Source organism: Lissotriton helveticus, chromosome 6, assembly GCF_964261635.1.
Source record: "Lissotriton helveticus chromosome 6, aLisHel1.1, whole genome shotgun sequence".
Lineage (NCBI taxonomy): Eukaryota > Metazoa > Chordata > Amphibia > Caudata > Salamandridae > Lissotriton > Lissotriton helveticus.
In genome coordinates, this window is record NC_136067.1 from 1,369,890,308 (window position 1) to 1,369,914,709 (window position 24,402).

Genomic DNA, 24,402 nt, shown 5'->3' on the forward strand with positions numbered 1-24,402 from the left:
AGGCAAAAGAAACAGTGGCCAGAGCACTTATTCTCTCGCGTCTGGATTACGCCAACGCCCTCTACATCGGTGCGCCTGACTTTTTGCTTCGCAATTTGCAGGTGGTCCAGAACGCGGCAGTGAGGCTCCTCTTTGACATTCCTAGGAGACTCAGCGTACGCAAGCAGCTTTCAGAGTTACATTGGCTTCCAGTTGCTCTAAGAGTACGCTTTAAGATCTTGGTTTTGGCCTTCAAAGCCTTACGTGGCCCATGTCCTTCCTACTTAAAGGACAGATTTGCTTTTTACCACCCTCCTCGTCAATTGCGATCTGCCACCATTAGACATCTGGTCATTCCCAGATTTAAGAGAGTTCGTCTAGGGGGACAATCCTTGACGGTTAGAGCTGCTCAGCTGTGGAATAACCTTCCCGACGTCCTCAGGTATACGACAAACCTCACATATTTAAAAAAACATCTGAAAACTCACTTATTCAGGCAAGCCTTGTAGATCATCTGCTTTTTTTTTAGCTGACACCCTGATCCTCTCCCGCGCCAGGACAGTTTCGACTAACAGTGCGCGTAACAAGCAACTATATAACATATAACATAACATAACATACCTCAACAACCGACTCAGCTTCCACATCCCCACCCGAAGCCTCCGCTCAGCCAACCTCGCCCTCGCCACAGTCCCTCGTATCTGAAAAACTACCGCCGGCGGCAGATCCTTCTCCTACCTCGCAGCCAAGACCTGGAAAGCTCTCCCTACCAGCCTACGACAGACTCAGGACCTGCTGGCCTTCAGAAGACTTCTCAAGACCTGACTCTTCGATCAGTAGCGCCCCCCCTCCCCCCAAGCGCCTTGAGACCCTCACGGGTATGTAGCGTGCTTTAGAAATGCAGTGATTGATTGATTGAAGGATTAAGTTATGGCTTGTCCTTTTTTTGAAGACTACGATAGTCGTTTTATGGCATATGGCAGGAGTCTGGCCCTTCTGTGCTCTTGAAAATAAAGATTCAAGCTCTCCAAGAATACTCTGCCCGAATGTACGAAAAAATTGTAAAGGTATTGCATCCGGGCCAGCGGCCTTGCCTGCCGCTAGCGAAGTTATGGCCAGTTCAATTTCCTCACGCGAGATAGGGGCGGACAGCATGTCTCTCTGCTCCTAGGTAATCTGGGAGGTTACATAATCACTGAGAAAATCATCTCCTGAAGTAATTGGACCATCTTTCTCTGTAGAGTAAAGCCCCTGGTAGAATTCTTGAAAAACTTCCAAGACCTTAGCTAGGAGATCCTGAATCTGGCCCCTTTGATCTTTTATTCGGCAGATTCTATTTGAGACAGCTCTTTGCTGTATGCGCTTAGCTAATAATCTACCGGTATTCTCCCCGAATTCGTAAAGATCGGCCCGATGTTGATGGTATTTAATAGCTAACTCCTCCCCATAATATTGATGAATCTTAGTTCTTGCGGATGCAATCTTTCTCTGACATTCCTCTCCTTTCTGCTGATCCCCAATTACCCGAATAAATTCTTCCTCTACCTCACGTAGCTGGCCTACCCAATCATTGATCGTCTCTTTTATCTTCCTCTGTTGGTATAAAGAAAAACTAAGGGTCTCCCCCCTCACTGCAGCCTTGAAGGTGTCCCACACTATTAACTCGGATGCAGTGCCCTTGTTCCTCCCAAAAACTCCACAATCCATTTTGCCATATGTGTGACATATTCCGGATCAAGTAATAATTTCCTGTCAAATGTCCAGGTTGCCCCTTTTTGAGACAATTTTCCTACTGGGAGTTGAATCACTAAAGGATTATGATACGATATCAGTCTGGGAAAAAGCTCACACCGAGATGTTCCTGTTATTAAATTAGACAGGAAAAAATAATCTAAACATACAATTTTTTATGGGGGGCAGAGAAATACGTATAACCTAACCCCGCTTGACTTTGACTTCGCCAGATGTCGATCAACCCATTCTCTTGGCACAGCCCCTGTAAGACCTTAAAGGACTTAACCTTCCTACCAAAATAAGAAGTATTGCTGTGAAGATCAAAGTTAGCGTCTAAATGAATATTGAAGTCACCACAGAACACTATCGAGGGAGGCCACAAAGCTAGTTCAATGTTTAAAAAGTCAAAGCTCGTAGGGTCATCTAGATTAGGCCCATAAAGGGAGCAAAAAGTATAAACTGTTCCCCTGATGCCTGCTTCTAAGATTACCCACGTCCCTAATTTATCTTCCTTAACTCGATTACAGGTTACAGTGCCATGCCTTGCCAGTATTGCTACCCCTCGGGTATTAATTGCTTGCCGGATACATGCCAGGAGTTCAAGGCCCAGATCCTTTAGCCAGCTACGATTATTCCACGAAATGTGAGTTTCCTGAAGGCATAATACATCGATCCGCATATGTCTTATAAGTTTTGCAAGTATCCCCTCTTTTTCCTGTCATTAAGGCCACAGCAAGTTAATGAGCAAACTCTAATAGATTTCATCCTATCCGCCATATCTACCAATTCCTACTGCTATAACATGAGATTTTTAGCATCTTCTTTACTGAAAAACCTGAAAGAACAGAAAGTCTAGCTGAGTATTGAATATTATCTAAACTGCTGAATTTGTCATAGCTGTGAGAATAAGTAAATACTTGTGTGCCCCCCACCCTCACCCCCCTTGGCCACCCCGTAGCCACCCTCTAAGTGTACCCCCCACCACATAAGGCATGGGGACCAACTGTCCCTGGTGATGCTGAGCCAGCACACCCACCCCTCCATGAGCCTAGACCTGTGCTCCTTAACTGTGTATACTAATAAATTCAAGACAAACAAAATTGATTGTAAACACCCATAAGTAAAAAAAAAAAATTTTTAAAAAGAGAGAAAACGGAATAGACATTGCAGAAGAGCCCTAACAAATAACACACTTAATGCATCTAAAAAAACTAAGATGGTCTGGCCAAAAATCAATCAAGTCGAATTCAATGACATTAGAAGTTCTTTGGCCTGGATTTCTGATTGAAAATATTGAGTACAGCTCAGAGAAACCACCTTCAATTTCGCAGGACTTAAGAGAAAAGCTTGATCCCCTTTTGCTTGAAAATCGGGAATTAATTGACGGAGGAGCCAATGCTTTTCGACTGTTTTTTGACAAAAATCGGGTCGGACAAAAAAAATCACAGCCCCTCCCTGCCCTTTTCCGATCTGGTCTAGCAAGATCATATAAAGATTCCCTGGCCGAAAAATTGTTCAAGGAGATTAAGATAGCACGTGGGCGGTTATCGGATTGTCCTCCTGCTCTCCTCTGATTAAAAGGAAAGCGATGAGCATGTTGGATCTGAGTCTTCCCGTCCCATTGAGACAGGTCTGGAAAGGCCTCTCTGAACAAAACAATCACAAAATGACGAATGTAGGACCCTTCCTTTCCCTCCGGAATGCCCAAAATTCGCAAATTGTTACGCCTAGCACGATTTTCCAGATCAGTCCATTTCACAAAGTATCATCTCTAAGGGACTGCATTAAATCTGTCTTCCTCTTCTGGGAGCTTAGGTCATCCTCCAATTGGGATATCCTAGTTTCCGCCTCCCCAATTCTGGTGGAAAAGTCGCAGAAGTCTTAGCAATTCTGCGAATAGAATTTTGCAATTTTCTGCAGGCGCCTTGTGTCCGGGAGCTCTCTTCCCTTGTTTCCTCTCGATGAGCCATAATCACTTGATAGATCGTTGAGAGCGTGATCTCCTCGTTGCAGGCGGGCGTAGTGCTTGGATCAGTCTGAGGCTCTACCTTTCTCCCATTGATTGTCTCACTAAGGTTTGGCGAGTAAGAATAATCCCAAATCATACTGCCAGTGGCCCCCTCAGCCCTATTACCTGGAGCGGGAAGGGAGGGAAGTTTCTTAGCAGTACCAGGATTGAACAAAAACCTATCACTACCTTCCTCCCAGTGTAGGCTGCTCGTATCACTCTCCTCATCTGCCCAGTCTTTGTCCTGGCAGTCTTCTTCAGAAGAGTTTGAATGTTCTGATTATGAAAAAAACTTATCAATAGCATCCTCCTCTCTGCAGATGAGTTAATTACCTTGCTATCAATTCCTTCAATGAAGATGTACTACGAGTTGGCCATCTCAACTAAATTACGCCTTACTGAGTTCAAATATTTTAACGGGTGTACTACTCAACACACCATTTTGGAATATATCATACATAGAATGGATATTTCTTTCATGTAATTTGAGGATGCACTGTTATCCAGTGTTATTGGATGGAGATTTAGTGTACACTAGCCACTGTACTTGGGAGGCAGATTGAACTGCCATCCCTAATTGCAATATTGGGTATTTTGGAGGAGAGCTACATGAGAGGAATGTATATTATAATGGTCCAGGATTTCTACTTGCCAGAAATGGATTTTATCAAATACTAGCATTCAGCTACAGCATTGTTCAGCAAGGAATGGTTAAGAGTTAATGACGTGTGTTACTTGAAGGAAGAGCAGATGTAGGGCAAGGAGGTGTCTGCGTGAACACTCCAAGATCTGGGGTCTATAGCGAGAACATTTTCAGATGATGTCCTATGATTTATTTGCATATTTTAATTCTGATTAAAATGGGACTGAATGATCATGGTCATATACCAAGCCCCCGTTTTATGAACAGAATGCCAATGAAATGTTTTAGAAAAAAATAAATGCAAATGTGTAATTCTTAGGCCAAAGTACTCAAATCTTTGCAACAATAACCTTTAAAAAACAGCTAATATTGCAATGGATTTGTATTCATTTTTATTAAAAGGTATTTATGCTTTGCAAACGATGCAATGAAATTTAGAGATATATTTGTTTTCCATGCAAAGTATGGTGATACTCATATTGCCCTTATCAAGTATTAAGTATGAGAATTGTACAGTATTATGTATCAGGATTTTATTTTTTTTAAGAATATAAGACATTTGCTCAGGTTGGTCCCTGCTTCATCATAGAGAATGTGTACTGGTGGAGTAATCCGCTATATTGTGGTAAATACTCAACCATGTCTCTAAAATATGCCTTGCTCTGGTTTTTTTTGAGTTTCTGCATAGAGTACACCTGTACCACTCTGGTTTGACTTAAACATGTGGTATATTTTTAAAATGCCTCATGTGCATTTGCTTTTACTTAGTATAAGGTGGTTCCAAAATGTGTGGCGAAGGGGTTCTTTGCTAGCTATCGCTGTTGCTTTGTAGACATGAATGTAAATATTTTATGTAACGGTATTTGTGTAACTTGGACCTAGCTGGGGAGCAACACAATGCTGTACATTTCAGGGGGGGGGGTGGGGGTTATTAGGCTATTCAAGATTTTGCACATCAAGTGGGAATTGCACAAACCTCGGTCCAAGGGGTGAAAGTTGACAGCTCTAACCATTAGACCACACTTTCTTCTTGCAATATGAATGCAAACAATTCCTTGATGTAGACAGAGAACAGAATTTGAAGAGTCACTTTTTCTGAGACAATGTTAACCTGCACATTAATGTACAGTGGATGCTGTCAGACAATCGACTCACCCTTTGTGCTGCTAGGGAATGGCTGCTTTCTCTCAAAGCCAAGGATGTAAAATACTGAACACATTTGTCCATTTCCGTCTGTGGCATGGAAGCTAGCAAATGACGGAGCTCATCTTCTGTAGAATATTTCTGTAATAGAAACAGTACATCACCGACTAGGCTTCTTGGTGGAATATTAATAATAGGGGAAAAAGTAGCACAGTTATATTTACTATCAAATTCAAAGACAGTTGTATATTTGACAACTTTGTAAAATACTTATCAGATTCTGAGCTATTGAAAATCAGTGCATAATGGGCTTTCAGTTGGACAGTGCTGCCCAAGTTACTTACCTTCTGTAACACATTATCAGGCAGATACAATATCCAGCTGCAGATTCTGTGATGTATTCCTATAGGTTCTGTATCGATCCCCCTATTCCTGACCCTATTCTGGTTGACGAGTTAACTAGCAGCCATCCCATGATGCAGAAACCGTTATCTGATTACGCCAGACCACGGCACAGGAGCGCGTTATCTGATTAGGTCATAACGCTTGCCATCTAATTAGGCAAGCAATATTCCTCCAGCCCCTGATAAGGCATACGGAGTTCTCAAAACAAATCAAACCTATGACAACCTGGGAAAAACCCTGCGGCCATTGTTTTGATTTCACCGAGAACTTCAGTAAAAGAATGCGCTAACGACCAGCTCGTATGACATCCTTATTGACGTATCTATGTCCATCCTTACGTCAATCTCGGCACCTTACAGGTATAAATATTACCGATATTGCCTTAAGCAAACACACGCGGTGGTGACGAGATCGGAGCAGCGAGACTTGCCGAAGCCCAGCAGAAAGCGAAGCCCCCGGCGCTGCCCCGCCTTCCTGACGCGCTTAGAACGAGACGCTGCTTTCTCCTGCCGAGAAATCCAGCTCCGACGCTTCCGAGCAGCCCTCGCAGGCAGCTTGGAATATCGAGACCTCAGACGAGAGATACTATCCCTCAACCATCCTAGACCTCAGGTACGGAACTGAATAACCCCTTGCAGAGAATTCTTGAATCAGTCACTTGGCAAAACAAACTTAACTTAGACTGCTACTTTCTATCCCCGCCCACGTATTAGGCTTAGGTCAGGTACACTGGGGTAGGCGTGGTTAGAAGCACCAGTTGAGTACGATTAGTCAAATGTTTATATGTATGTATCTATTTTATCCATTTTAAACCACTATATGGCTTAGAAACCATATAAATGTTTTTACAGTATTATTTTATAATTCTGCTTTTATTGTATGCACTTTACTTAACCATAAGTATTGCAATAATATCGATTCATTTCTCTTGTACGAGAAAAGAGACTGATCAATAAATAACATCTTTTATTGAACACGCCCGTCTCTTCCTTTTCTCTACAATCTGGTGAAACTAAGAATGCACGTACTGACTGAGTAAAATAAGTTGTCTTTTGTTTTCACACGACTCTAGAGATACACTCTTGATTAGGGGAGAGCAAAGTTGTCATGTTCTATGGTTGTCAGAAACTAAATCCCTTCTTGTCTATCCAGGGAGGTTCAATTCCTCCTTGTCTATTCGAGAAAGTTTCTAGTGAACTCTGAGCTAGCTGGCAAACCCAAAACTTTAAGTCTAATATCGACAGTAGAAGACCTAGTTAACGTCTGGTCTAGGTCTATACTATTGGAGGTATTATTCCAATGCGCAGAGCCTATTGGGATAATAGGAACTACACTACAATTCCTTCCCTTTGAATTTCCCAGACGTCAGACTAGAGCCGGAAACTTTTGTGTGAGCAGTACCCCTGCACACCGTCAGGTGACTCCTTTCGTTTCCGCGCGTCCGGATCATTGGAGTCGGATGTGACATCGCTGTCACCTATACAGGTGGATGTCAGTTACGTTTCATGACTTTCCACCCCAGAAGTGCAGAGGCATATAGTGAACTGACTAGTGTGTGCGCAGGGAGGCATGGCATGTCTGTAATTAATCTGCAGCTAGATATTGTCTCTACCAGATAATGTGTTACCGAAGGTAAATAGCTTGTTTATCTGAGAGAGACTTCTAGCTGCAGATTCATTAACTTTGAATAGATACCCAAGACATAGCACACAGGCGGTAGGCTACGGACAAACTAACTAAACTAAGAAGTCCTGCAGGACCAAACGGGCAAAATGCTTGCCCCTGCGGCCCTGACTGTCCAGGCAGTAGTGCTTGGCCAGCATGTGCAGGGACGCCCACGTTGCTGCCTAGCAGATGTCAAGGACTAGAACACCATGAGTCTATACCTTGGTCGCTGCTTTTCCTCTGGTGGAATGGGCCTGTAAGCCATCAAGAGGCTGCTTTTTAGGTAGGGTGTAGTAGATCTTGATACAGAGAACAGAGAATGACCCAGCATAAAATGGTTTGCTTCTGAACTGCTTGACCTTTCTTAGCTCCTACGTAGCCCACGAAGAGTTGGTTGTCCACCCAGAACTCGTTTGTACGCTATTATTTGGGTCCAGACGGAGGAGCCGTTCCTCCTATTTAGAGGGATGTAGAAGAGCATAAAAGGTGGGCAGGGTGAAATATTGTCCCAAATGGAATTGGGACACCACTTTAAGCAGGAAAGAAGCTTGGGTGAGAAGCACCACCTTATCCAGGAATACCATCAGATAGGGAGGCTTGGATGATAAAGCCTGCAGCTCCCTCTCCCTCCTGGCAGATGTTATTGCCACTCAAAAGGCTGTCTTGATGGTTAGAAGCCGGAGGGGGAATTTATGAAGCGCCTCAAAGGGAGTACACATCAGATAAGAGAGAACAAGGTTCAGATCCCACTTAGGCATCATGAAGGACAAAGGGGGACACATATTTATTTATTTATTTTTTTTTTTTTAAGCTTATATCGCGCACAGCTACCCAAAATGGGTTTCCCGGCGCTAGGGATAGACTGTAGAAGAAGAGGAGGCAGTTTCACCTAACCTGAGTCACAGCAAGCTATTGGGCACGTTGAGTAAAAAACCATGTTTTCAAAGCCTTACGGAAGCGAAACAAGTTGGTCTCGAGTTTTAGAGCCAGTGGGAGGGAGTTCCAATATTTGGGGCCCAGAGTGGAAAAGGAACGACCTCCCATTTTTGTCAGCTTCCATCTTGGCATAATGAAACAAGACATACATATGTACATATGTACAAGACCTTTAAGAAACCTATTTACAATAGGAGACTTAAATAAGGAGGGTTGGTCAGGCAGCCACAGGAAAGCAGACAGAGCAGAAAGATAACCCTTGAGAGTGCTCAGAGTGGAGCCCTGCTGGGCAAGGGTAAGAATAAAGAGGAGAATATCAAAAAAAGAGGTACAGAGAGGATCAATATACTTTTCTGAACAATATTTTGAAAAATGTCGCCAACTGAAGGCATATACCACTTTGGTGGAGGGACACCTAACTGCCAAGATAAAGTGCAAACTTTGGGAGGAAGGTCAAAAGCTATCAACTGTCGCCACTCAATATACACGCAAGGAGGTGGAGAGTTGCCAGGTTCGGGGGGAGTACCCACCCCTGCTGCTGCGACAGAAGATCTACCCGAAGAGGCAGACTGATCGGACGATCAACGCTCATTTTCAGAAGCTCGGGATACCAATATCTCTGCACCCAGTCCGGAGCCACAAGAATGATTTGGACCCAGTCGTATCTGATCTTCTTGAGAACTCTGGGCAGAAGTTGTATGGGCGGAAAGGTCTACAGGAGGCCTGACTTCCACTTGTGATGAAAAGCTTCACCAAGCGATAGCCGCCTTGGAAACTCCAATGTGCAGAACTGCTGACATTGTGCATTTTCTTCGGAGGTGAACAGATCTAACCAAGGTTCTCCCCATTGCTAAAAGAAACCTCGTGCCACCTCTGCGTGGAGATGCCATTTGTGATTCGCTAGGCATTAATGGCTGAGTTTGTCTGCCCTGGCATTCAGAGAACCTGCCAGGTGTTAAACCACCAGGGTTATGCCCTGCTTTTCCAGCCATATCCAGAGATGCAGGGCCTCTTGACAAAGCGTCCACCACCCTACCTCGCCCTGCTTGTTGTAGTACTACATGGCAGTGGTGTTGTCTGTGAACACTTGCACCAACTTCCCCTTGACCAAGCTAAAAAAATGCTTTCAGCGATCGTCAGATCGCTCTGAGCTCCAACAGGTTGATGTGGAGTCTGGATTCCACCGGAGACCTCTGATCACCACCTCTCCCAAATGGCCGCCCTGTCCCAGGAGTGACACATCTGTCACTACTGTGAGAACTAGTTGGGGAAGGGATAGGGATCTGCCTCTGACCCAATCGCGGTTCGTTAGCCACCACTGCAAGTCTGTTGCAGTTCCGTACGTAGAGATTCCCATGACGCTGCGCCCACTGGAACCACTGCAGAGCCCACATATGCCATCTGGCATGATTTCCAACAGGTTGCAGCAGGCCATGAGGCCCAGCAGCCTCGGAGTTATTCTCACTGAAATCCAGGATAGTGGCGGAAACATCGATATTATACCCTGAATATCCTGAACTTGTAGTTCGGAACGATAAGCCCGAAACTGCACTACGTCCAGAACAGCTCTGATGAAAGGGAGAGTCTGAGGAGTCAGTCTTATAGTGAACCCCAGCAAATGCAGGAGGTCTGCCGTAGTCTGGAGATGGGAAAAGACAGTCTGGGGCGAGGCCACCTTCAACAGTCAGTCATCGCTGTAGGGGAAGACTGAAACCCCCAACCTGCGCAGATGAGCTGCTACCACCGCTATCACCTTGATGAGCACCTGAGTGGTGCTGGTAAGGCCAAAGGGAAGCACAGTGAACTGAAAATTCTCGTGGCCTACCTTGAACCACAGGTAACGCTTGAAAGCAAGCAAGAAGGGGATGTGAAAATAGGCATCCTGCAAGTCTAACGCTACCAGCCAGTCTTCTTGGTCTAGGGCAGACAAGACGTGAGCCAAAGTGAGCATCTTGAATTTCTCCTTTTTGAGGAAGAGATTGACAGTTCTGAGGTCTAGAATAGGACGAAGACCCTTGCTCTTCTTGGGTATCAGAAAGTAGCAGGAATAACAACCACTGCCTACTTCTGATATCAGAACCTTTTTTATAGCCCCCTTGGCCAGGAGAGCTGTAACTTATTTTCGGAGCAAGATAAGATGATCCTCTGCCAGCCGTTCTTGAGATGCTGGTAAAGGGGGAGGGAAAGTTGGAAAGGAAGGGAGTAACCCTTCTGAATGATCTACAAAACCCATTTCTCTGATGTTATGGACTACCAGTGGAGGAGATGATGTAGGATTCTCCCTCCAACTGGGCACCCATGGTCTGGCAGAGCCAAACTAGGAAGGCTTTGAGGCCACAGCTACCTAGGAGTTGGTGACTGATGACTTCTGGCTACCATTCCCACATGATCGGAATGCATCACGTCCACACCCTTGCACAACTTGGAAAGCTTCTGCAGGACGGTGGCTGGCATGATTGAAAGCCTGCGTCATAGTCACGAAATGTCTAAAAGGTTGACATGTACATCTCCCAAAAAGAAAGATTTTCTCAGCCAAGCATGGCACCGTAATGCCACCATCGACAAAACTGCTCTGCTCAGAGAGTCAGTCGTATGCAGATCACACCTAATGGTGAACTTCGCTACATCTCTCCCATCTTTCACTGCTCGGGAGAGGATGGCCTGGGCCTCTTCCGGGATCTGTAGCAGCAAATGCACAACTATTTCCCATAGTGTATGGGAGTAACGGCCCAAAAGGCATGCAGTGTTCACCAACCACAATGCTAGGCTGGCGGAAAAAAACATTTTCTTACCCAGTGTGTCCAGCCTCTTGGATTTCCCTCCAGGGGAGAGCCCGGGAGCGCGCCAAGTTTAGTCAAGGCGTGGACTACTAAGCTCTCAGGGATAGGGTGTTGGCTGAGGATCACCCGGTGGAGGGTGATGGCGGTGGGCAATAGTCCTGTTCACAGGAGCCCCTGTGCTAGGCTTGGACCACGTTCCTAGAAGGACATCCATCCGTGTTTCGTTGAAGAGCAATAGGGGTTCGGATGAGGAAGCCCCAGGCTGAAGTACTTTGGTCAAGAGGTTAGTCTAGACCGCCACAGAGGGAAATTCAAGGTCAAGGACCTCTGCTGCTCTCTTCACCACTAATGCATAAGATGCTCCCTCCTCCGTAGCCACAGTAGGTGGAAAGAGCAAACCAGAATCTGGAGAGGAGTCCAGTCCACTGGCCTCTGCTAGTTCCTCATATTAGTCCAAATTCTCACCAGGAGTGTATATATGGTGTTCTAAAGGTTCGAGTGACCCCTCCCACACTTCCCCCATGCCTGTCTGCTCTACAAAAGGCTCAGGCAATGATCTAGGACCAGCGGGCCTTGACGGCGCTGGAATCAGCGTCAATTGATGCCATTCTGGCTCTGAATTGTCAGGGTGAGAATTGGGGCTGACGCCGCGGGTGGACTTCAGTGGCGCCAGGACCATCAACGTCGGGACTGGTGCCGGAGAAGGTCGTGTTAGCATGATCAACGTCAGTCCGGACCCGAGATCGGATCCATGAGACCCCACCTGAACCGAGGTCGGAGCTGTCGGTGCGGAACTGAATGCGGCCTTCCCTGACCCCGCAGGCCCCAAAGGTGCTCCAGAGGGGTAGCATGATTAACCCCTTCCATGCTGGGTGGATTCTGCTCCTGTGCTGCAGATTTCAGCACGGGTGCGGTCATGACGGCCCCCCAGCCGTCAACAGCACACGAGCACTGTAGTGCATGACGGCTGGGGGCCGTCATCAGCATGCAAGGGGTTAAATACTCGGCACAAGGTTTTGTAAAACTCCTTCATTTGAGCGGGGGTCACTCTAGCTCCCAGAAACGGGGAGAGGCACGGAGTCAATCCTGGCAAAGGCTCCTCAGAACAGTGTCTGGAACGTTGATAATCCTCACTCATCTAGCCAGCCGACGGACGAGGTGATGTCGTAGTCAGTCTAGACTTTTTCTTCTTTTTGTGCTTCTTCCCAGAGTGTCCGAGGACCTCGAGTGTGTCAACGAAGACTTGGGGATCCTAGAGCATTCCCATAACCTTCTTTTCCTCGACCAGCACCAAGACCTCATGAGAGTCACGCTAGATATAGTCCATTGCCAGGTCGCAAGCAGCTTTAGGGACTGCTCCCTTAAAGCATTCGGCACCATGGCCCGACAGTCAGAGCACGACTGAGTCGTGGTCATGCTCGAGACATCAAAAGCACACAAGGTGCAGGTCGGTAACCGACATATTGTGGTGACAGGAGCCACACAGATTGAACCCTCTACCTTTCTAGAGGACATTCCCACAACACACAAGAAAAACTCTTCAACAAAATGTATAATAAAGTCTGTCAAAAGACAGAGGGGTAGATCTTCTCCAGACCAGCGCTAACTGGTCCGTAAAAAAAAGAACCAACATCCGCATGCCTTGGTGGCACCTATATAGGGGACCGCGAATTCACAACTGGCGCCAAAACCACTGCACGGAACCTAACAGGGCCACCTAACAGGGCCACCTGACAGCGCACTAGGGTACTGATCATGCAAATATTTTGTGATCCAGTCTTACGCCTGAGAAATTCAAAGGTAAGGAATCTGCAGCTAGAAGCCTCTATCAGATCTAAAATGCAATACATGAAGAAAACATGAATGCCAGAACAAAAACTCTAATGGTTTGCTCAGCACATTGCAACAGCATTTTTATGACAAAAATATAAATTTTTAATAGAGAAGTAGCAATAATGCTTGTCACATAACATGGGGAAAGGTTGTAGTGGGACTAAAATTCTGAATGACTGACCTAACAGATATGGAAGCCAAATGGCAGATTTTCACAATTTACTTGCATTTTCATGTTGCCGCTCAGACCATTCCAATTGCAACATTAGATTTGTTTTCCTTACTATGGGTAGCGCAATGGCAGATATAATTTACTAAAGCCACCTAATATAAATTATAATTCATGAGATCCTTTATATTCCTTGGGGAATTTAAAAACAAGATAATAATTCTGCAACGTGGTTCAGAGTTGGTGTCTTTCATAAATTTACATGGCTGAATTATTTTCATTCATCAGACTAGCAATCACCATTACTATAAATAAGCAGTAAGGAATATGCTACTTACCAGTATGCATCTGTTCTTGGCATGTAGGGCTGCTGACATTCATATCTGTGCATAGATCGCCGCCTAGTGTTGGGTCCGGATGATTGCACATTGTTGTCCTGGAAGAGTCTTCGAAGTATCACGAGATAGGTGGCTCCTCCCCTGGACTACAGTGCGCATGGGCATCCTCTCCATCCTTAGATTGTTTTTTGCCATTGTGGCAGAGGTGGAGTGTTGTATAGTAAGAGATGTCCATGCAAGAAAGTGAGAGTTAGAATGAATGTTACAGCTGCGACAGGCACCGGGGAGGAGGGTGGGCGATATGAATGTCAGCAGCCCTACATGCCAAGAACAGATGCATACTGGTAAGTAGCATATTCCGTTCGAGGCATGTGGGCTGCTGAATTCATATCTGTGCATAGAATGTATAGCAGTTTCTCCCTTAGCGGTGGCTACCTGTGCCAGCTGCAGCAGTCTGAAACAGAGTTTTTAGAACAGCCTGTCCTACAGCAGCTTGCTGTTTGGAATGTACATCTACACAATAGTGTTTTGTGAAAGTATGTATGGTGGACCATGTGGCTGCCTTACATATTTCCTCTAGAGGAATGTTTCCTAGGAAAGCCATGGATGCCCCCATTTTGCGTGTTGAATGCGCTCTTGGGGGAACTGTTAAAGTGCGTTTAGCCTTAAGATAACATATTTGAATGCACTTAACAATCCATCTTGCTAACCCAGATTTGGAAATGGGGTTGCCTTTGTGTTGTGGTGAAAAAGCAACAAACAACTGTTTTGTTTTCCTGAAATCTTTTGTTCTGTCTATGTAATATAGGAGAGCCCTTTTAACATCTAGTGTGTGCAGGGCCCTTTCAGGTACTGACTGTGGATTTGGGAAGAACACTGGCAGTTCTATTGTTTGATTCATGTGGAAATGGGACACCACTTTTGGCATGAGTTTAGGGTTTGTCCTAAGCACGACCCTATTAGCGTGGATTTGGAAGAATGGCTCTTAAATAGTTAGGGCTTGCAGCTCGCTAACTCTTCTAAGCGAAGTAATTGCTACGAGGAACGCCACCTTCCATGTTAAAAATTGTATTTCACATGAGTGTAGAGGCTCAAAAGGTGGTCCCATTAGTCTGGTTAAAACGATGTTTAGGTTCCAGACCGGTGAAGGTGGGTGTCTTGGGGGGATTACTCGTTTGAGTCCCTCCATGAATGCTTTAATTGCAGGCACTCTGAATAGGGAAAGGTGTTGCCTTTTCTGAAGGTAAGCTGCTTTGGCAGCTAAGTGTATTCTTATGGACGTATATGCTAGATTGCAGCGATGTAGGTGCAAAAGATAGCATATGATATTTTGAGTTGATGCGTCTAGTGGGTTTATGTCATTGTTGTTACAGTAAATGACAAAACTTTTCCACTTTGCCGCATAGCATGCTCTTGTGGTAGGTCTTCTTGCCTCTTTGATAATGTGCATGCAGTCAGGAGGTAAGTTTAGGTAGCCAAACTCTATGACTTCAGTAGCCAGATTGCAAGGTTCAGTTGCTGTGGATCTGGGTGCTGAATGTCTCCATGGCTCTGGGTTAGGAGACTGGGTGTTAGTTTTAGTCTTTGATGAGGCACCACGGAAAGTTCTAGGAACGTGGTGTACCACGGTTGCCTCGCCCATGTTGGAGCAACTAGGATTAGCGTTATGGAGTGTTGGCGCAATTTGCGTGCCACTAGCGGTATCAACGGTGCTGGTGGAAAAGCGTAGGCAAATTTGCCTGACCAGTTCATCCATATCGCAGTGCCCTGAGACTGCGGGTGTGGGAACCTTACGGCGAAGTACCGGCATTTTGCGTTTTGTTTTGTGGCGAACAGGTCTATCTCTAGTTGTCCCCACTGTTGGAAGTATGGTTGAAGCACTGTGGGATGAATCTCCCACTCGTGTATTTGTTGGCTGTGTCTGCTGAGCAGATCCGCTATTTGATTTTCCTTGCCTGGGAGGTGTTTGGCCATGAGAAACATGTTTCTTTGAATGGCCCACTTCCACATGCTTTGAGCCAGATGTGACAGCTGTGGAGAGTGTGTTCCTCCCTGCTTCTGTATGTAGTACATCGCAGTCATGTTGTCCGTCCGGATGAACACGGTCTTGTTGCACAGATGTACTTTGAAAGCTTTCATTGCCATAAAAATTGCCATCAGCTCCAGTAGGTTTTTTTTTTTTTTTTTTTTTTTTTTTTAAAAACCTTTATTGCACAGACTCATAAACAGTTACGGGCCCACAACCAACTGGCTGGCCTCGACATCAATCGGAGCACTGTAGCAAGCAATATGTCAACTCAGTAGCAAAGTAGATCCAAGTACAGGCAATCCAGGTTACACGAAAGCATTTACTCTACCGAGAAGCAGGAGAAATGAAGGTTCAATTTTATAATGTTCATAAACAAACGCAATTAATAAACAATAGAAAGGATCAAAGGTCACAGTATACACGTAGAACAGAGGTGGGCGACTTCTATCAAGGAAAGGCAGCGAGCGTAAACAGAATCAAAATGGCGGCACAACTAGAACTGAAAAGGATCAAGAAGCACACATTAAGTCGTGCGGCGATCGCCGCCCACCCCACCCCCAACCACACCATTGACCCAAGGAAAAAGAAAAGAAAAGGAAGCGAAGAAGACAAAGGGAAAAATAAGGCCCATAGGAACTAAAACGGACAAAACAAAGCCCCCCCCCCTACCCTGCACACATGTAGAGGCTACGGCCTACCCCCCCCCCCCAACAGCGTGCCTGTCGCCCAATAAAGAGTACCCGAAATAAAGAAGGAAGAAAAAGGAGGAAAAAGCGTACATATAATACCGGAGGAGGGCCAGATTTATGTCTCCTAAAGACAACCCATCAGGATATTCTCGGCCGCCCTACCCCTCGACCCCCAAATAAAACAGATCCAGCAGTCAGCTCCCCCGACTACACATTACCGTCCAGCAAAGCAGATGACAGTGAGGAAAAGCAAAAGCGTGTTCAACCTTGTCCCTGACGATCCAGCACAACAACGAAGAGCAACAGTAAAACAGCCCCCCAGCATGAGATAAGCAGCTGCAGGAACCACGGCAGGACAGGACGCCGTGCACTAAGACCTGTCCAACACAAAGCCGCCTGGGCCACCGGTGTACAAAAAGGGGCAGTTCGCAATGTCAGTCCCCCAAGGCGAAACAGTTGAAGAAGGAGCAGCGCGCCCAGGACACCATTAGAAGAATCGCCAGCGGATCTCGAAGAAGGTGCAAAACATGGCGCCCAAAGGCGACCATCCAGCTGCAGCGCCAGTCCAGGAGTCTCACATCCCTCCACAGCCATAGCAGATAGAGTCACAGCAGTAGCCAGGTCTCGCACCCCCAGCGTCTCCATGCACCGCAGGATAGATAGGTCACCATAGGCAGGCTCAGGGTGTGGCGAAGCGGTCTGCACGCGATCTCCAGCTCGGCCAGATAAGGATAGCGTAGACAAAAGGGCGTCCAAGCGGCCCCCCAGGTCCCGGGCATGACCACACCAAGTAGATCGTAAGGCAACCAGGGCGCCCAGAATCTCAGCGATCTGAAGGGGCACCTCCGGAAAGGAGGATGATGGAGCGCTTCGCACCCAGGGCTCGACGACCGGAGGCAGTCCTCGAGGCCATACGCCGGCGTCCCCTTCCCTCAGTCCGTCATCCCATGGGCGCCCCGACAAGTATAGCCAGGTCACGGGGGCAGGGGCAGCACGATTCCCACCGACGCTACACACAGACATAGCGTGAGGTCGGCCGTTGTAAGCCCCCTTAATAGTCGGTCAGGCCACCTGGTACATTCGCCGAGCACTCGGTTTAAAATGGCTCCCTTCACAGCCCAGGAGAAGGAGAAGCACACAAAGCCGGCCAAGGGCAAGGATACAATGTTACACTGGAAACTGCTTGATCGAGTAGATGCGGAGAGAAAGGAAATGAAAGCGCGCTGCTGCAGAAACACGAAGCGGCGGCTGCTATCCGCTGATCGGCTCCGTCCTGTCGTCAGCGGCCGTTGTTGCGGTGGTCAGGGTCAGCCCGCTCCAAGAACAATAACCCGGACTCCGCCATTAATGCTGGAAAGGAAACAGGGACGTTCAATCAGTCCTGTCGCAGGGAGCAAGTCGGGGAGCACACCGCCGGAATCAGCATCTCTTCCGGAGTCCAATACCGTCTCAAGGAGACCGGACAAATCACAGGATAATCAACGGTACGGAGGGAAGACGAGCGGGGCAGCGGAGCCGAGGGTTCAGGCGGCCATCTTGTTCGCCGGCTAGGCTCCTCCTGGCTTCAGTAGGTTGATGTGCATTTTTTTCTGTTGCGTTGTCCATAAGCCCTGTATTGTGTGGTGGAGGACATGGGCTCCCCACCCTACTAGGGATGCGTCCGTTGTTAAGACTATTTGTGGTACAGGCTCTTGGAACAGTCGTCCTTTGCAAAGGTTTTGTGGGTTCCACCAATGCAGAGAGTTGTATGCACGACTGGTCACCAACACTAGGTTGTTTAATTGTCCTTGAGCCTGGTTCCACTAACGTGCTAGGCACTCCTGCAGCGGACGCATGTGTAGTCTTGCGTGAGGGACTATGAAAATGCATGAGGCCATCATACCTATTAGTTGCATAAACACTCGGGCTGGGAGCGAGTGTTGGGGCTTGAATCTTTGGATTAGCGTCTGAATGCTGTTTATTCTGACAGAATTCGGCTGCGCTTTCCCTGCCAGAGTGTCTATCGTCGCTCCCAGGTATTGTTGTATGTGGGCAGGCTGAAGATGGGACTTTGGGTAGTTCAGCGAGAAACCTAAACTTTGCAGGAGGTGAATAGTGCGTGACATGTGGCTGGCACATTGCTGGGCTGACTGTGCTTGTATTAGCCAGTCGTCCAGATATGGATAGACATGAATATACTGTCTTCGGAGATGTGCAGCTACTGTCGCTAGGCACTTGGTAAACACTCTGGGGGCTGTTGTCACCCCGAAAGGAAGGACTTTGAATTGATAGTGCTGATTTTGTATGGTGAACCTGAGATATTTCCTGTGTGCTGGGTGTAACGGTATATGGAAATATGCATCCTTGAGGTCTAGTGTTGCGAGGAAGTCTCCTTGACGCAACAGTGGTAATACCTGCTGTAGAGTGAGCATGTGGAAATGCTCTGATAAAATGTATTGGTTTAAGGGTCTGAGGTCCAAGATTGGCCTGAGAGACCCGTCTTTTTTGGGGATTAGGAAGTAGAGTGAGTATACCCCTGTACCCTGGTGTTCTAAGGGTACTAGTTCTATGGCCCCTTTTTGTAGCATGCTGATGACTTCTTGCTGCAATAAGTGTAGGTGTTCTGCGGACATAGGAGGGTGTTTTGGGGGTATGTTGGGTGGTGTGGAGATTAATTCTAGGCAATAGCCATGCTGGATTATTTGCCTCAACCACCTGTCTGTAGTTATGTTTTCCCAGACTTGCAGGAACTGCTGTAATCTTCCCCCGACCGGTGTTATATGGTCTGGGGGCAGTGACAAGAAGTGACTGCTTTGTATTGGTAGAGGATCTGGTGGTGTTATTCCCTCGTCCTCTACCTTTGTTGTTATTGCCACGGTATCCACCTCTATTGTTCTTGTTGTAGGTGGTTTGCATGTTCCCTTTGTTGTATGAGGTTTGCTGCGCTGACCCTCCTCTTGCAGCTCCTCTGTTGCCGGAGCGACGAAAGGAGACGCCTCTGTATTGTTGTGACTGCAAGGCTCCCATAGACTTGGCTGTCTCTGTATCCTTTTTCATTTTGTCTAATATTGTGTCCACATTAGGGCCAAACAAATAGTCAGGGTTTACTGGCTGATTAAGTAAAGTAGTCTGAACTTCATTTTTTAACCCAGAGATGCGGTGCCACGCATGTCTTCTGAGCATGACACTGGTATTGATAGCCCTGGCTGCTGAGTCAGCTGCGTCCAACGCACACTTGATGGAGGCGTTAGATATTAACTTTTCCCTCCTGTATTAGGAACTCTGCCAGTTCCTTATAAAGGTCAGGTAGATGATGGAGAAGGTGCTCAAGTGTGTCGTAGTGTGCCCTGTCATACCTGGCTAACAGGGCTTGTGTGTTAGAGATTCTCCATATGTTAGCTGCTTGAGCAGCTACCCTTTTGCCTGAAGCCTCAAAAACTTTAGACTCCTTGTCTGGAGGTTGAGCCTCGCCCGTAGTTTGAGAATTAGCACGTTTACGTGCATTGGATACTACCAAAGAGTCCAATGGCAGCTGTCCCTTAATGTATGTAGGGTCCACTGGTGCTGGCCTATATTTCTTTTCTATCCTTGGGTTAATGACTCTTGCCCTGGTTGGTTCCTTAAATATGTCCCCTGCGTGTTTAAGCACCCCTTTTAGCGTTGGCAATGTTTTCACCGATCTTTCAGAAGTGTTGAAAGTGTCGAAGAGGAAGTCCTCCTCAATGGGGTCTGCATGCATTTCCACGTGGTGGTTGTATGCTGCTCTTTCGATTAGTGCATTGAAAGCAGCTGTGTCCTCCATAGGGGAAGTTTTTACAGAGTATGCAGCAGTATCTTGCATGGTCTGTGAGTCTACGGGATCTACATGACCAGACCACTGTTCATCTTGGTTGTCTTGGTCATCATCCACTGGATAATTATACAGGTCATTATCCTCATATTCCACATCCTCCTCTGTGTGTGTGGGAGAATATGTATAAGTGTCTTGCACATGTGTGCTGATGGGCTCAAAGAGAGTTGGAGATGTAGCAGAGTCTCTTTTCTTTTTGAGTGGAATGCGGTAGGTTTCAGCAGAAGTGTCTGGTCTGACTTTCCTTTTTAGCACGGTAAGTTTGCCAGTATCTGGGTCCTCATACAGTTTGGTTTGCTCCTCTGTGGAGTGCTCTTGCTCTTCATGCGCTTGAGCCCTTTTCCCTGTTATCGCCTTTCTCGTGTGTGTCGGTTCGATTTCCGTTGTCGGTTCGACCGTTTTTTGGCGTATGTGCATCGGAAGTCCGAATTTTATCGGTCCAAAGGTCTTTTGTGCTTCAACAGTCTTTTTAGGCTGATTGACTTTTTTCTGTGCCGTGAGTGTTATCGACCCGACAGTCTTTGTTTGTTCGATAACCACTTTGTGGCCTTGTGCCTTCTTTGGAGCCTGTTGTTTTGGAGCGATGTTTTGCCTCGACTCGATCGCCCCCTTGGGCTCGATTCTTGCCTTCGGCTCGAGTGTCCCCGTATGCACCGACTTTGGCTTCTCACTTTGTTGTCTTGGTTCGACAGCCGTCTTCCGCTGGAGTCCTTTGTTTGTGTTGCCTGGCGTCGACGTTGACGTCGATCTCGTCGGTTCGACGGCTTTTAGTTTAGGCATGTTTTTGGGCGTACTGGCTCTTGGCTCGACAGACCTGATATGCGACCCAGCTATTTCGACGGCCATTTTGTGTTTGGTCGGCGTCGATGGAACCGCACCTTTCGGTCCGAAGAGTGGGAACTCTATCAGTTTCGGTTTCGTTTTTGCTTCTGTAACTTTCGGTTTCAATATTACCAGGGAATGGTAATGTTGCACCGATGGCTCTTGCCGTACGTTCTTAGCCGGGCTGGATTGCGGGCTATAGAATCGATGTTTAGATCTTGGCTAAGGCCTTCCGGCGATGCCTCGACCTGAGCCTTTGGAAGGGTATCAGTGAATGTACTGAGCCCCGTACTCAGTTGGCCCCGTGTCCTCGCCGGAGTCGTCCTCAACGGCTCCGATGCCTGGATCGCCGTCCCCTACCTCGACGATGTCGTCTTCTTCGTCGATGTAGTAGTTTGAGTCATGTTCCGACCCCTACTCCGACTGCTGGTCTGAGTCCTCAGCTTCGACGACCTCTTCGTCGTCTTCAAAGATGTTCTCCGGGTCAGGCGCTGGCTTCTGCATCGTCTGCCTCGCTGCTCGTCGAACCCGAAGTGTTTTCTTTGAACGGAACTGCGCACAAGCTAAACAGTCGGCTTCATTGTGTTCTGGAGATAAACACTTGTTACACACAGGGTGTTTATCTATGTGTGGGAATTTCGAGTTACAATTGGGGCATCTTTTGAATGGACTTCGTTCCATCGACGATTGTCCCTTGGTGTCGGGAAGGCCCGCGGCCCGATTCGACGATTTGAGTATAAAACAAACGAAAGAAAGTAGTCGTTACCGATTGGATAACAATACCGACGACCCCGAAGGCCTTTTGGCCTTGTAGAAAAGTTTTTTATCGATTCCAAACTCCGAGTTGGAAATCACATCCGAACCCAATGGCGGAAAAAAACAATCTAAGGATGGAGAGGATGCCCATGCGCACTGTAGTCCAGGGGAGGAGCCACCTATCTCGTGATACTTCGAAGACTCTTCCAGGACAACAATGTGCAATCATCCGGACCCAACACTAGGCGGCGATCTATGCACAGATATGAATTCAGCAGCCCACATGTCTCGAACACATTGTTAAAATGGCTACTGGCCCACGAACCGCAGCACATTTACCTCACTAAAAAGCATCCAAACTTGAGCCAATCAGGTGAAAGCACCCAGTACCCTCACTCTATGAAAGGCAATAACAAGTGAGCCTTTGACAGGAAGGAGGGTGGGTCATATGTGAGTCCTTAAAACTTACTATATTGCACAAGAGTTTGTTTCTTCTCCATCTTTCACTGGTTAACATGCTTGAATCATAATAATTAGTAGTACACCATACACCAACAGTAGGAATCAGGCTGACCTTAGCAAGAGAGATTGTACAGAGCTACTTGCACCACTAAAGTATCTTCTGCTGCATCTACTTTGAGGGAGTAGTTACCGTTCACCCATGTCGCAGTACAGTATATGTTCTGCAGAGGAACACCAGAGTAGCGGGATGCCATTGAGGACATGCTTCTGGTAAAGAGTGCCATAGCTCTTCGCCGCAGAGTTTGATTCATCTTCTTGAGACAAAAAGCAATGCATGCAGACAGCCAATATGACAGGCCAGAGACATGAAGGCTTCTTCCAGGATGTTCAAAGACCCTAAAGATCTTCTAATGTCTTTAATCTTCTACAGGTTAAACTTAAGGCACTTACATACATCTAGAGAACGCAAGTATCTTTCTGTAGTTGTAGTAAGGTTTTTAAAGAAGGAATGGAGAACAACCGACTCATCAAGAAGGCAGTCTGTTAGCACTTTGGGTGTAAACTTTGGGTTTAATTGTAGGAGCACCTTATCTTTTCAGCATTGTAGAAATGGCTTTTTGATCATCAAGGCTTGCAATGCACCGAGTCTTCTGTAGGATGTCAATGCAAGAAACAATGTGTTTTTTCCAAGGAAAGGAACGTTTACTCTGCCTTGTAGATTAGCTCAAACAGCGGAGCAATAAGACATATCAGAACCATGTTTAGCCCTTAGTGAACAGACTGAAGTCTCCGTTTAGAAAAGGCATGAAACGTAACTTTCATAAACTGCCTTATCACTCGCTCTGGAAAGAAGCATAGTCAAAGCAAATAGGTCTCGCCAATAGGACCTACTGACTTTCCTAATGTCTTTTGGAAATGCTTAACAGCATCAGGGGGAACGCAAAAACCTTTTTCCAGATGATGTGCAGCATCTGCAAAAAGACTTTTTTTAAAGGGGTGAAAGTGGTTGTGTCATTACACTGGGTAATGCATGCGTGATGACGTATGAATGCAGCAGGCAGCACAATGCATGAGTGTCAGTGGAATGATACAGGCGCCATACATGTTTCTTTTTATTTACTGATCTTGGAACGGTAAATAAAAAAAATGATAATGTTTATACCATGGAAGCACAAAAAAGGACCATGGAGGCTGGGTGGTAATGGAGTGGAGCTGGTAGGGCAGAGGAGGGCATAAGCAGCACACCAGGGAGACAGCAACACAGCAGAGGGAGAACTACAATCAAAAGCGAGTAGACCAAGGTAGGGGTGGGGAAGAAGCAAACAAAGGAAGGAGAACTGTAGAGGAAAAACACACAAGGGAGAGACCATGTCAGAGCGTGGGGGAGAGGCACACTATAGAAAACAGAACTGTGAGCAACATGAAGTACACGGCATTGGGGGAGAGCACAAGCAGGCGATAGCTGGACAACACATTCACTTGCATTGGATGCTTAACCAAAAAGGAAAAGAAAGTCCCCTAAAACTAAGCCAAGCAAAGATATCTTAAAGAGGCTATGCTCCAAGAAAGAGGTAATCACAAGATGGACAATCTGGGACAAAAAATGGCACTGAATAAGAAGCAAGCAAAGGAGAGTAAAAAGAAGGCCAACCAATGGTGAGCAATGAGCAGGTTGTAAGCCACTGTACTTTCTTGGTAAGGCCACATCAGTCTTTTGCAACGAGACAGCTTGCCCGTCTGGTAGGCAAGGCCTAAAAATGACTATTTTTGAGAAGAGTGTCTGAATCTCGAAAGAGCAACCGGGTGTACCTTCACTGAGGCGTGCTTGAGGCAGGATCTCGCTAGATTTAGCAGGTATGGAAGAATCAGATGAGAAGGCACAGACACTGGATGTAGGTCTTTGTTAGACCTGTCAGCCCTTTGGGTGGTACCTCCTAATTATTTATTTATTTGTTTCCTCTTTCTGCCTCCTATATTTTATTTTCCCCTGTTGTCCACCATCATTTTTTTTTTGTGGTGATGTCCTTAGAGCTCTAGGTGCCTCTTATTTTATACCATGGGTACAGGTGCTCTTTTAAACGGAAGGTGGTAGGATAGTAAACCTTTACAAAATGGAGTCCTGCCAACTGCCAAGTGCTACCTCAGGGCTTGGGGCCATCGGGTAATATGAGGGGTTCCAGAA

General features: G+C 46.5%; 1 protein-coding gene across 1 annotated transcript in view; it reads right to left on the minus strand.

Moving 5' to 3' along the window:
• The window catches only part of SERAC1 (serine active site containing 1), a 435,480-nt gene that overhangs the window by 175,208 nt on the left and 235,870 nt on the right, over window positions 1-24,402 (minus strand). The window contains exon 8 of the mRNA XM_078649122.1: window positions 5,520-5,648. Coding sequence (XP_078505248.1) covers window positions 5,520-5,648 — 129 coding nt within the window. The remainder of the gene's footprint in view (window positions 1-5,519; window positions 5,649-24,402) is intronic.